Here is a 13,684-nt window from a genome sequence, read left to right as displayed (position 1 = left end):
CACCTTATTGAATTACAATACTTATTCAAGGGACCAATTGCGGGAGAGTTCCTTTCACAGCGTGTGGGGAGTCTAGCCAGGGGTTAAAGTTGCGGGGAGGGCAGGAGTGTTGAGAAGGAGGGGGTCGGGAATTATGCCAGTAACTCACTCACCACTGCCGCGGCACTCCGGGCGCGGAGCCACCGCATTGTGGCCGGGGAGGGAAACAGCTCGGGTGGCTGCGAGTGGCCACTGGGACTTCAGCGCTTTCTGCCGGCCCGCTTACCTCTGGCAGTGCTCTTCGTCTGAACATCTCTCACGTGCCGCTCGCCGGATTCGCTCATGTCAGCCGCTTTCCGCAAATCCCTAAATTCCGACAGCCAAGTAACCTCAATTGGTCCCTTGATCACGCTGTCGGGATTTAAGGATTTGAGGGAAGCGGCTGACATGAGTGAGGCTGGCGAGCAGCAGGAGAGAGGTTTTCAGACGGAGAGCACTGCCAGAGGTGAGCGGGGGCTGGCAGAAGGAGCTGTCCACCCGAGCTAATTAACTCCCCAGCCACAATGCGGTGGCTCCGTGCCTGGAGCGTCGCAAGTGGGTTACTGGCATGATCCTCAATCCCCTTCTTCACACAACGCTCCTGCGCTCCCTGCAACTTTACCCTGGGCCAGACTCCCCAAACGCTGTGAAAGGAGCTCTCACCCCCCCCCCCCCCCCCCCCCCCCCCACCACTGGAAATATGGTATTTAAAAACATATAGCACCAAGTGATTTACCTACCACATTATTGGTACCCAAATTCCATTCTTCTCTCTTTGGTTTCTAAGATACTCTTAAGATAATGACAATCCATATTTGAAAAACCCGCCAAGAAACTTGCGCTGTGCATGCAGTACTGCAAAGGCAGAATTTCAGCTGCCTTCAGCTCCTTGAAATTGACGACTTGCAGCAGCGCCGACGGCACGACAGCTGCACAGAATTTCGCGTGTTGCAAGTTCTGAGCATGAATGGCACGGAGGATTATGCCTACCCAAGAGATCGATCTCTTAGATAGGCATAATTCTCCCATGCCTTTACTATTTATATTTAATAATTACCATTTTATAAATTTAGTCAGTGCCTACCTTACCTACCCTGATGGCATGTGCCTGTAAACACCGTACAGAGAGTACCCGTAGTCAGGATCGAACCTGGGTCTCTGATGCCTCAAGGGCTGTGAGGCGGCAACTCTACTGCTGCGCCACCGTGTGGTGCATATACGTTTTTACATTTCTGCCTGGGTATTAATGTCTTTACAATGAAACATTGTGTCCCTTCATCTTGAACCTCTTTGCCATCAGACCAGGATATTGCTTTTCAAATCAGTGTGCTAATTAGTGTGCAACTGCCATTTCACACTAAATTAGGTCATGCAAAGGCATCAACTCAAGTTGTATCACTTTCCTAGAGTGAGAGTATATCTGACACCATCTCTGTGTTCAGTCTGCTACCGTCAACTCGAGCTTCTGGTTATGTATCATTTCAGAATCCCTTCCCATCCCCATACAGACCTGCCCAACCTTGACATCCTCCATTGCAATGGATAGGCCAAACGCCAATGGGAAGAACAACATCTTGTCTTGCACTTGGATAACTAACAGCCCAATTATATACATATTGAATGTTCAAATTTCAGGTAACTTTCAGGTGTGTATCCCAGTGCTCTCCTCCCACATACTCACCTGCGTCCTAGTTTTCTTCTTCATTTGTTCACCCCTTCCCCCCATGTGGTTCCATCTGGCCACAATCCGTTCCCCATCTGGATCCACCTATTACCCACCCGTATCTATCCCACCCCCTTTATACCGCGACAATACTGGAAACTGGTCCCGTTCTCTCCCAGTCCTGATGCAGGGTTTCAATGATAAATGTTGATAGAGTCAAGAGTGTTTTATTCTCACGTCCCAGATAGAACAATGGAATTCTTACTTGCTGCAGCACTGCAGAATATGTAAAGAAGTCATAGTCATACAGTGTTGAAACAGGCCCTTCAGCCCATCTTGCCCACACCGACCAACGTGCCCCATCAACACTAGTCCCACTTGCTTGTGTTTGGCCCTTATCCTTCCCGAGTCCTACAGTGTGCAACCAGGCCGTTCGGCCCAACTTACCCACGCCGACCAACATGTCCCATCCCATCTACACTAGTCCCACACTAAGCCTGTCCTTTTATTGTACCTGTCTAATTGCTTCTTAAATGTTCCGATAGTCCCTGCCTCAACTTACCTCCTCTGGCAGCTCGTTCCATACACCCACCATCCTTTGCACGTATAAGTTACCCCTCAGAATCCTATGAGATCTTTCACTCTTTACCTTAAAACTATGCCCTGGCTTTCGATTCCCCTACTCTGGGCAAGAAACTCTGTGTGTCATGATTTGATAATCCCTCCTCATCCTCCTGCACTCAAAGGAATAGAGTCCCAGCCTACTCAACCCCTCCCTGTAGCTCAGACCCTCGAGTCCGGGCAACATTCTTGTAAATCTTCCCTGCATCCTTTCTAACTTAACAGCATCGTTCCTGTAACGCGGTGCCCTGAACTGAACACCAGACTAAATGTGGCCTCACCAACATCTTATAATACTGCAACATGGCATCCCAACCTCTTTACTCAATACTTTGACCAATGAAGACCAAAAACCTCTTTGACCACCCTATCTACCTGTGACCCCACCTTCAAGGAACTATGTACCTGCACTCCTTGATTCCTCTGCTCCGCAACGCCAGAGCCCTACCGTGTAGATCCTGTCCAGGTTAGACTTTGTAAAATGCAACACCTCACAATTCTCACTATTAAATTCCATCAACCATTCCTCAGCCCGCTTGCCGAACCGATCAAGATCCTGCTGCAATTTTCGACAAACATCTTCACTGTCTGCAATATCACCCACTTTTGAATCATCTGCAAATTTGCTAATCTTGCCATGTACATTCTCATTCAAATCATCCATATAAATGACAAACAGTAACGGACCCAGCAACAAACCTTGAGGCGCTCCATCACACGCCTCCAGTCCAAGAAGCAACCTTCCACCCTCACCCTCTGCTTCCTCCCACATAGCCAATTTTCTATCTAATCAGCTATCTCTTCTTGGATCCCATGAGATCTAACCTTCCAGAGCAGCCTACCATGCGGAATCTTGTTGAATGCTTTGCTTAAATCCATATATACATAATCTACGGAGGACAAAAATGCTGGAGAAACTCAGCGGGCGAGGCAGCATCTATGGAGCGAAGGAAATAGACAACGTTTCGGGTCGAAACCCTTCTTCAGACCTTACATTATCTACAGCTCTTTTTCGTCACAACCTATTTGGTCACATCTTCAAAAAAACTCAATCAGATTCATGAGACGCGAACTCCAACGTTCAAATGATGATTGCCCAGCTGAGTTCTTCTCGAATTCTGTTTTTGTTCTTACCTCATAACGAAGGATGCTCCAGGCTTCTACAAACGGACAGCTTGATGCCTGCCTCAGGCTACATTGAATGGGCTGCCGCAAATTTACTACAGATTTCAGAGGAGAGTCATAGGGGACCACTGACAGACCCAGCAAATGATATCAAATTAAGCTAACTTGCAATAGCGCTAATTCATAAATGCTCACTGGCCCTGTAATTCTATCCTGCCCAAGTCATTTACTGTTAATTATGCAGATGAAGCAATTTACAATTTTCAGATAATTAATTTTAAGACTTTACTGTAAGTCTAATTAAATTTTCTTTGCATTTTACCAAATCCACATACATAGGCTGGATTGATATTTCTATTTTAAGTAATTGGTGTGCAAATGAATATATAGTAATACAGCTTGGTCTGTCTGCCCACATGGTCTTTTGTTGGAGGAGAAAACAAATACATGTAATTGGTTTAGTCCGTGTCTCAATGAAAACCTTTGCACATGAGAAATTCGTTATAGCCCAGATTTGTGTTTAGGGTGATCTGAAGTTGAGATGTATCGTAAATGACTTATGCATAAAGCAGTCTGTCTTTGGCCACGAGATGGAGTGGTTATTTGGTGCTCTCTAGTGGATGAAATTTAGCATGCAGTATTACACCATGTCAAGTATGAGCTACTTTAATAGGGGAAACTGTCCATCTTACTATTTACTCAGCCCGCCACCACCTTCACCAATTAATTTTGCAAATTTGAGCACAGTATCTAATTCTCCAGCTATATTGTGTAGGAAGGAACTGCAGATGCTGGTTTAAACCGAAGATAGACACATAAAGCTGGAATAACTCAGCGGGTCAGACAGCATCTCTGAAGAAAAGGAATAGGTGACCCTTCTTCAGAAGAAGGGCTTTTTGTGTCTATCCCCAGCTATATTCCCAGTTTTTATGATGAATAGCTGGAACTACAATGTATGTTTTAAAAGTATAGGCCATTTCTGATACAGATTGTTGAAACTTCTTTAGAAACTCTAATTATTCACATAATAGTGGGGGTTGTATTTGTATAAATTAAAAAGTAGTACACAGCTGGTTCATTTTAATTCATGCTTTCCATAATTTGCACTGGAGTAGTTATATGTGCATCTGAGATTAAAGTAAACCCACCTGGAATGTAATGTGCAATTTGCAGGTTTTTAGAACATAGATAATGTAATTGTGCCCCGTTTACTGTGCACTAGGTTTTGTTGAGGGGACATGATTTCCATTATTAACCCTTTTAATGTTATTCACACTACATCCGATATGTAGAGATTTTTAATAAACTATTGGGAGATGTATATATTGATTAACCATCAAATGTTTATGGAAGAGTATATTAAATGCAACACAATTGAGAGGGCTATCATTAATTTTGGGAAAGGTGGGACAGTTTTCAATATTATGACCAATTTAAAAAATGCCTACACTATCTCCTCGTACAGTCCATTGATGCTGTAAAATGAACACTTTCTGTTGGACTGTTTCACAAGAAGCCGTGCTTTTCAGGGCGAACATCACACAATACACCAGAGATGTGGAGTGGTAATAAATCAGACGTTTAGAAATGTTTCTATGTTCAGGTTCAGGAGAATGTTCATGGCGTTACGATGGAAGAATGTCAGACTGCGCTTCAGAACCACGCCTGGAACGTTCAAAAAGCCATACAGTACCTCAAGGTAACCGTGAGCTCACAATCATCCTTTACCTCAGTCTCACCAATCATAACTGATAGCAGTGCTGTGAAGGCACCAAGGGAAGACAGATCTGGCTTCAACCATTAGAAAGTGCTGCACTGAAATCTCATCACGTGATGGCTTTGGACAGAAAGGGCAGCCTTGGGTAATGCATGTATCCTTCCATCTTTGAGACGGTCTCTTTGGTTAAGAAGTTATTGAGCACCTTCCTGCTTATCAGTCCTTGTACTTGTACTGATATGTAATCAATAACTTACTGGGATACCAACTAGATGTTCACACATTGAACCTCAAGTGGAATGTTGTTACTTCTTAATCCAGTTAGTCATGGTTTGGTTGATGTAAAAATGAATCTGTTTCCAACGGATTACTTTCTTAACAAGGGGATTAATTTGATACTTTTGGAAAATTGTAAATACAATTCAACAGTGTTGTTAATGAGGAATATAGTAAGTCAACAACTAGCTTCCAATGCCGTTTGTGTTTCTGGTTGCTCAATAATCTAGACTATGCGTGCATTTATTTTGTGGATGTTGCTACTGGATTTGATCTAAGGGCTCGTAAAAATATTTTCTTCCAACACTTGCAGTGTTGGGATTATAACTAATGGACCTTCCTCATTAGAGATACTCTGGAGAAGAGGAACTGAATTTACTGCAGAATGTTAACTCCCTTTAAGTCCAGCTTAGTCTGTGCATTCAGCTGCTTTTGCGTTGACACGTATAGATTTGTACAAAAATTGAGTGTTGTGTGTGCTTTATGTAATCTGCCGATCATGGTTTAAGAGTTATTAAAGTGGCTGCAATATTTTCAATCTGCAATGTATGAATAGTAACTTGTTCATGGCAAAAATGAATGCGATAGGAGCAGAATTAGGCCATTCGGCCCATCAAGTCTGCTCCACCATTTAATCATGGCCGATCCATCGCAACCCCAATCTCCTGCCTTCTTCCCATAACCTCTGACATATGTACCAATAAAGAATCTGTTCATCTCTGCCTTAAAAATGTCCAATGACTTGGCCTCCACAGCCTTCTGTGGTGGCTTACGTGAAGAGCAGAGATAAGGACACCTGACCTAGCATATGCAACCAAACATATTTTGCAAGTACTTCTTTAAAAATTATAAGCATCCTCGTGCTTAGAAACCATTGTCAAGTTATTCAGCAAAGGATTTTCATGATGCTTCAAGTGTAAATCTTTTATATAACTTGTTCTGCCAAAAATGTGCTGCGTTGTGTTAACTATGGTTTTAAAAATGTATTTGACCTTACTGCATTGTATTAACATTTGCTATTACAAATACTTCATTGTTATTGGCAACCATGCAGTTATAAATCATTTTCAATGTGCCATGTTGTAATATATGAGAAAATGGTGCTCTTGAGAGTCCTGTGCTGGGATCCTACTGAACACAATGTACGAGGGATAGGGGCCAAATGCAGGCAAATGGGACTCATTCAGAAAGGGCATCCTGGTTGGCATGGGCGAGTTAGGCTGAAGGCCCGTTTCCATGCTGTATGACTCTAAGTTATGCTTGGATTGCATGAGTAAATCAGTGTGAATATCAAGATTCTCAGCCTAGCTTCTGTGGTCTCTCCTTTATGCTGCATTTCTACCTTCCCATAGCTAACAATGATCTATTCTACATTTTCCTTGAGCTTCGTCCCCTTTGATGTCCCATATTCGTGCCTAACCCTTCCATATCTCTTTGTCCCCCTCTCCCATGACTCTCAGTCTGAAGAAGGGTCTCGACCCGAAACATCACCCATTCCTTCTATCCAGAAATGCTGTCTGTCCCGCATTTTGTGTCTGTCTCATCTATACAGGTAATCTTGTTTTATACAAAGAGCTGTTAAAGTCTGACATATCTTTGATAACAGATAACTGCGAAGATGTAGTGTAATTAAAGCTGCCATTCAAGTATTGGATGATTCAGTCCCTATTAAAAGATTGAGTAATTCTTTCCAACTGTTCAGCTCAGGACTCGTGTTCACATCATGAACTGCTTTCTCTCTCATTTGGCTGTTAGTGTTTAGTTGATTCTAGCCATAGCATTGCCACAGTGACAGACCTGTGAGTGCACGTCGTAGATTTTGCCTTGTGCGTGCATTGAAAGAAAATTATGGCATGTTGCGCATGGTCATGTTCACCTGTGGCTCTGAGCCCACAGGATACAAAGTAATCTGTGACCACACAAGGTCTAACTGCTCCATCTCGCATTATTCCCTTGCTAGGTTGAGCAGCTATTCTGCCTCGGGTTGAAGACGAGAAGTGAATGTCAGAAGATTCTAGAAAAGTTTGACTGGAATCTGGAATTAGCCAGTTGCCACCTGCTAGACACTTACAGTGCAGCTCGACATAGGTATGTGACCCATTGCATTCCTGGCCATCTCTTGGTGTGGTTATTGAAATGAAGAGATAAGAAATAAGACTTTAACCTGCATTTAGGTGGGAAAAGTAAGCTGTATTCATATTATCCCCACTTTGTTCCAGATCCTTTGCCGTCCTCTTGCAGTCATTTCAAAGATATTTCAACTCTGTATGTTCAACACGTTCTTCATTGCAAAACACAAACACTGATTTAAACACACAATGCTGGAGTAACTCAGCAGGTCAGGCAGCATCCCTGGAGAACATGACGTTTCGGGTTGGGACCCTCAGTGACGTTTTCGGGTTGGGACCCTTCTTGGCCAGCATCTCTGGAGAACATGACTGGCGACAAATTGATGAATGGTCCGACCCAAAACATTGCCTATCCATGTTCTCCAGGAATGCTGCCTGATCTGCTGAGTTACTCCAGCACTTTGTCTTTTTGTAAACCAGCATCTGCTAGTTCCGTGTTTCTACATGAGCACATATTTACATGGTTTTGATGCAGCAGTCAAAGGTTCTATGCCAGCAGTGTTATTTCTGGAGAAAGATGGGATATGGTAGTGAGCAAATGTACATGCTGAACTTCCCAAGGCTATTCTCCACATTATGTTGCCATCCCAAAACTGCTATTATATAGATTATCAGTACCCATTTATCTGCATTTTCTGCTTATAATGAAAGGTGTCAGCATCTTTAAATGGAGCAGCAGTTTGATGTGTGTTCTGCCTCCATCACTAGGAAGTAATAAACTACCGTTACACGGGGAGATGACCTAACCATTTTGTTTCTGTTGACTACAGGCGATGACAAGCTTCATGGTGGAGGAAAATAATTTAATACAAATTGGATAACTGCTGCAGTGTCTTCAGGGTTGTGGGACACAGGCGTCCTCTGGACAGAATTTTCTGAACATTTTATTTTGTGAGACAAAAGATATCAAATGACTGGAACTAATGAACTCTTGCACTAGTTGTGCACTGCGGTCCTGCTGTAGATGGGAATCCGCTTCTCAATAACAGTATTCTTCACAAGCGACAGGTTGTTTGTTTTGTTCTTGGTGAAAAGATTTGTAATTTTGTGGCATACGGTAATCCCAACAGCCTTCTGTATATAAATATAAAATATATATAATATAAATTTTATTTGACAAGTTGATGGTAGATTGCAGTTGTGTTTATATTTTGCATTGAATTTGTCATGTTGGATGTTCTAATAATTATTTAATTTGTTTTCCTAAAAGACAGTTGAATGAGTTTAACATTCTGAGTTTTGTATCCAGGTAAAGTTTATCCATTTTAGATTTCTTCAAGGATGTAGATTTTTGAAAGCTATTAGTGTGACCATTACTGATTGAGGCTTGGTATTAAGCTAGTCATGCTAAATCTGTCAAAGTGGTTTTCCTTTTCTGTAATACGGTGCACTTGAGTGTCCCTACCGTGTGCTGCAGTTCTCAATAAATCTATAACATGGAATAATAGATATTAGGCCATAAATTACAGAAGTGTTTTGGGATTGGGCATAGTCCTCATCAGCATGAGCAGAAGGCCCAAGATCGCTAAAATTGCAATTTAAAACCCAAGGTGCATATATGTATTCTCATGAAGTTCTGATGAGCTGTATTAGTTCACAATGTGAAGAACTAGTTCTTGCCACCAGCAAAACGACTAATGAGTCAAAGAAAGAATGGATACAACTTACTGCAGCTTTTTGTGTCTATCTGCAGAAGTGAAGCCTCTCTCTAAACAATGTCTTACAAATTGAAAACTCTCATGACTATACATCACCACTGTAATTAACTGGATTCCCCACTCAGGTTAGATGACATAGCAAAAATAAAAAGGGGAGCACTGGCAAGTGTCAATTAAGTTTAGGGGGGTAAAAGGTTGTATCTAAGTTGCAAATTAAAAAAAAAATGATTGGTGATATTTAAACAGACAATGACCAAGTTAGGGGAGAAACCCAACTCAAGAGCATAGTCTCCTGTACTCTTCATGGACAAACTGAGGTTACTTCAGGCTCCAAAATGATACAAATTTAATTGCGCTGAGCTCCTTATCCATTACCTCACTTAAAGCCTTTTTGATTCCATCTTTGGAACTTCCTGCCCTAACTGTCAGCTGCAGAAACTTTCCAACACAGTTGCCATTTCTAGACATGGCATTCATTGCCCTTCCATATTCTTATTTTCCATAAACTATGATGAATTTCAAACTTTGCTGTTAATATTCTATCCTCTACACCCATCATCCCTGTGCTCTAATTTGGTGTTTGCCCCTGATTTAAAAAATCTACATAGAAATGTAAATTACGTTTCCTTGGGATTCAGATTACAATCAGCATTACTAGCAAAAGCTGTTTGGCACTCTCTCTAATATTATAGTAACAGAATGTTATGACATTTACCCCAAGTTTAAATGTGGTAGCAGTACCAAAGTAAAAAGGTAGATATTGTGGGTTGGTTTTTATTCTGCACTATGTTATTTTGGACCATTATTTGCTGTTATGAAACCTTCAGAATTAGTCAGTTTACCAGGTTCCTATTTAGCAACATGGTGATTTGAATAGGAAGTTGGGTGGACCAGTCCCAAGATTTTTCAGGTTCTACTGCTGCTCTGTCTGGCTTTATTGAATGATCAGGAAAAAGAAAGTCTTCCAAAAAAAATAATTTTGAGTTTGGTTCAGTCCATTCAAGAGAATGGATGGTCCGAAATGCCAATCCCATTGTTGCTCAACCATTAGCTTGTGAGAGTGGATAAACTACCAGCACGTTTTGGCCCAGGTTCTCGAGCTGGTCTAATTCCACACTTTGGTATCAGCGTGCACGTTCATCAAATCTGAATAAACCTTTGTCACTGTGGAATATTTCAGAAATGGGGACTGTGGTAATCTATTCCTGAGGACTGCAGGGACACTTATTCATCAGAAACAAAATGAGAATACCATTGCACCTTTATTTATTCAAATATGTTGTTTGTTAAAATATGTTCTACAGTACTGCACATTTTGATAATTTAATTGTTCAAAAAAGCTGTTATTAATAACTTACAACAAGTTATTCCATAATTAATCTGTGAAAGAAAGTCATTGCATCAAGTCAAAGCCTGGCTAAGGAACCCATATTTAATTAATTAATTCATTAAACTTTAATTCTCTATAACTGGTTCTTTGGTGTAAGTTTGCTGCCTCAAAGGCAAAGAGGATCAGAAAATAAGTGGTGAAAATTCTCATGATCAGTCTTTACAATGTTCTTTCTGAGTCTCTCTGCTTTAGCTTTGGTGAACCCTACCTTTGTCCTCGTTGCTTCAGCCAGGTCAGGTGGGATAGTTCATCACGACTAGTTTCCGTAAATCCACAGTGACTGGATACTCTTATTATTCTCCCCGCAGTGAAACAATCTTCTGCGTAGAAGAGTATTTGCCTGAGAACTTTTTTTTACAAAATAAGTCCTTACGCCAGGTTTGTTTGTGTTCTGATATTCATGTTTTTGGCTGGATTTCAGCAATCTAATGCTGGGGCTGCTTAAAAAACCTTCCTCTTTAACGGTGTATAGAACTTCCCACCAGAAATGTAGTTAATGTGATTGAATGCATCCAAATCTTGCTCTATCAAGCAAGATGTGAGAAAGGATCTAAGCTACAGAATGATAGCATCAATCATCTTCAGGCCCCAATATGCCACCTCATGCATGGCCTGATCAGAAAAATCACATTGATTCGTTGATAAAGGCCATTTTCAATGGGACAGTTGCTCAAATGACCAATTCTGTGTATGCTCTAAAGCAGAGATGTGACTTGTACCCTTTATGTATGGACGTCATCTGGGTGGGCAGAGGTGTGGGACTCTGAGAAAATCAACACTGCACATTTGTATAAAGTTTATTTTTCAATCTGTTTTGTAGAAGCTCAGTTGTTGCATGTCTTATACTCAGCATTTCTTGGATTGCAACATTGTCATAATGCTACATTTAAAAAAAATAGTAGTGTTAACTCAGGTATTGTTGGATCCTTGTAAAACGAAAAAAATAAAAGTTGTTGTACTGAAATGTGAGGTAATTCCCACTATTATAAAAAAAAACGGTCCATATGTTATTGTGTTCTGTGAATATTTGTAAAGTATTCATGCATTCAGATTTATGATCGATTACAATTTTGATGGAGTATTCAACCACATGAAACCAGTGCTGAGAATTAAATGGGGCTACAATCTTTCTCCCATTTCATTTCTTTTTGGATTGTATTTCTCACAGGTCTAGGTGGATATGAATAATGTCATTGGTCCTTATGGTTCTTGTTGCTGTTTTCAGACACGGACAATAAACTATAATTTTGCACCCACACCTGTAACATTGAAGTCCAATATAAAAATACTTTCCTTGCCAAATGCCGATTACTTCAATGTTAATAATGACCACAGTACCAGAATAACTTTCCTCTCGTCCAGAAGTAGAGATAAGATAAGATGTACTAATATTACATTAAGACAATACTAGGGTGTTGTGCGGAACTATACTGAAAATATGTATCAAGTTGATTTGTGAGATTTTTATTTTAGAGCTCACTTGTACTCAAATCTGAAACCCTTGATAATGTGAACTAGGAACAGGAGAAAATAGTTTATTACCACACAGTAAAAGCCAGTCAGAGGAGAATCTATGATGTGTTGAGAAACACAGCAAGTTTATAACATTGTAAAATTGTTCTACTCATAAAATAAAAATATTTTAATTTCTGAAATAAAATACTTACATGAGTTTATTTATGTTGAAATATATGACGTAGTTATTTTTTGCCCAGTGCTGAAGAGGGAAGTGTCATCTAGCACCACATTGTATAATTTTCAGGTGTTTAAAAAATAGTTAAAATGTGTTTTAGCTGACTTTCAATGAAGAACAGAATTCTAAAATAAGTAGCAATGGCACCTGCTACTTATGTGACCTGCTAAACTAAAATGTACTTGCATTTCCAATGGCTCAGATAAATCCATTTGCTCTCAGTTATCAATGTGTGTACAGAATTGGTGTTAGAGCCATTGCCAGTTACTCTTTTCCATGGTTATCTAAGTTTAGATATTGGAAATGTAATCTGTAAATTTGTAAATATTACGAAAAAGTGTACAAATAGTTATATCAGGTGAGATGAGAGTTCATATAAAAAGAGTGTAAAAGAGATTAGGGGAATAAGTCCATGCACTAGCATGAATTCGTAAAGGATAAATTATCTCATTTAGTGAAATTCTTTAAACTCCAAATGTTGAAGGTGATTGTGTCAGTGGATGCTGATTCCAGAACAGGTACTGCCCATTCGGTCCGTGATGTCTCTGTGGATCAAGATGCCAAATTAAACTAATCCTTCTGCCTGCATATGTTCTGTATCCCTCTTTTCCCTGTCAGTTCAAGTCTGTCTAAGAGCCTCGTGTCGCTATAGTTTCTGCTGCACCAACCTCCTCCCCCAGCAGTGTGCTCCAAGCCCTTACCCCTCTGTGTAAAACAAAACTTGCCTTGCAAGTCTCCATTAAGCGTCCCTCCTCTCAATTTAATCCTACGCCCACTAGAATGACAGCACAACTCTGGGGGAAAAATACTTTCTAATCTATCTATGACTCTCGTCATTTTATATGTTTCTAACATGTCACATCTCAGCTTCCCATGCTCCAGAGAAAACAATCTAAGTTTGTTTAACCTCCTCTCACAGCTATACACTCCAATCCAGATACAGATTTCCAGAAATTAAAGTTTGAGGTAAATGGTTCTGGAGATGAAGTTGATGTTGCTTGTGAATTGCGTAGGTGATGTATTTTAAAGGGTTGAGCTCCATTTGGAAGAATAAGAGTAATAATACCCAGTCCTGGGCCCAGCACATTGATGCATTTATAATGAAAGACCTCCAATACCTCAACTTCCTCAGTCGTTTGAGGAGATTTGGCATTTCGCCAAAAATGCTATCAAACCTCTATAGATGAAAAATGAAGAACATTCTGATTAATGCATCATGGCCTAATTTGGGAATTCGAACACCCAAGAATGAAGCTTGCTGCAGAAAATGGTGGATACTGTCTAGTCCATCACCATTATCGGCATACCCAGGAAAGCACTATCTCAAGAAGGCTTCTTCCTGCTCCCCACCCCCACATTAGTCTGAAGAAGGGTCTCGGCCCGAAACGTCACCT

General features: G+C 40.8%; 1 protein-coding gene across 11 annotated transcripts in view; it reads left to right on the top strand.

Annotated features, from left to right (window-relative positions):
* tnk2b (tyrosine kinase, non-receptor, 2b) overlaps positions 1-11,855 on the top strand; it is a 227,609-nt gene extending 215,754 nt beyond the window's left edge. For 9 of the 11 annotated variants that reach the window (XM_055645536.1, XM_055645534.1, XM_055645532.1 and 6 more), the window contains 3 exons: positions 5,031-5,126; positions 7,381-7,508; positions 8,320-11,855. In XM_055645536.1, the coding sequence (XP_055501511.1) occupies positions 5,031-5,126; positions 7,381-7,508; positions 8,320-8,326 (231 nt within the window). In that variant the 3' untranslated portion in view covers positions 8,327-11,855. The remainder of the gene's footprint in view (positions 1-5,030; positions 5,127-7,380; positions 7,509-8,319) is intronic. The other 2 variants (XM_055645538.1, XM_055645537.1) reach the window with 2 other exon arrangements.
* Positions 11,856-13,684: the final 1,829 nt, after the last annotated feature.

This window comes from Leucoraja erinacea, chromosome 14 (genome assembly GCF_028641065.1).
Source record: "Leucoraja erinacea ecotype New England chromosome 14, Leri_hhj_1, whole genome shotgun sequence".
Classification (NCBI taxonomy): Eukaryota; Metazoa; Chordata; class Chondrichthyes; order Rajiformes; family Rajidae; genus Leucoraja; species Leucoraja erinaceus.
This window is presented reverse-complemented; position numbering and strand designations above follow the sequence as displayed.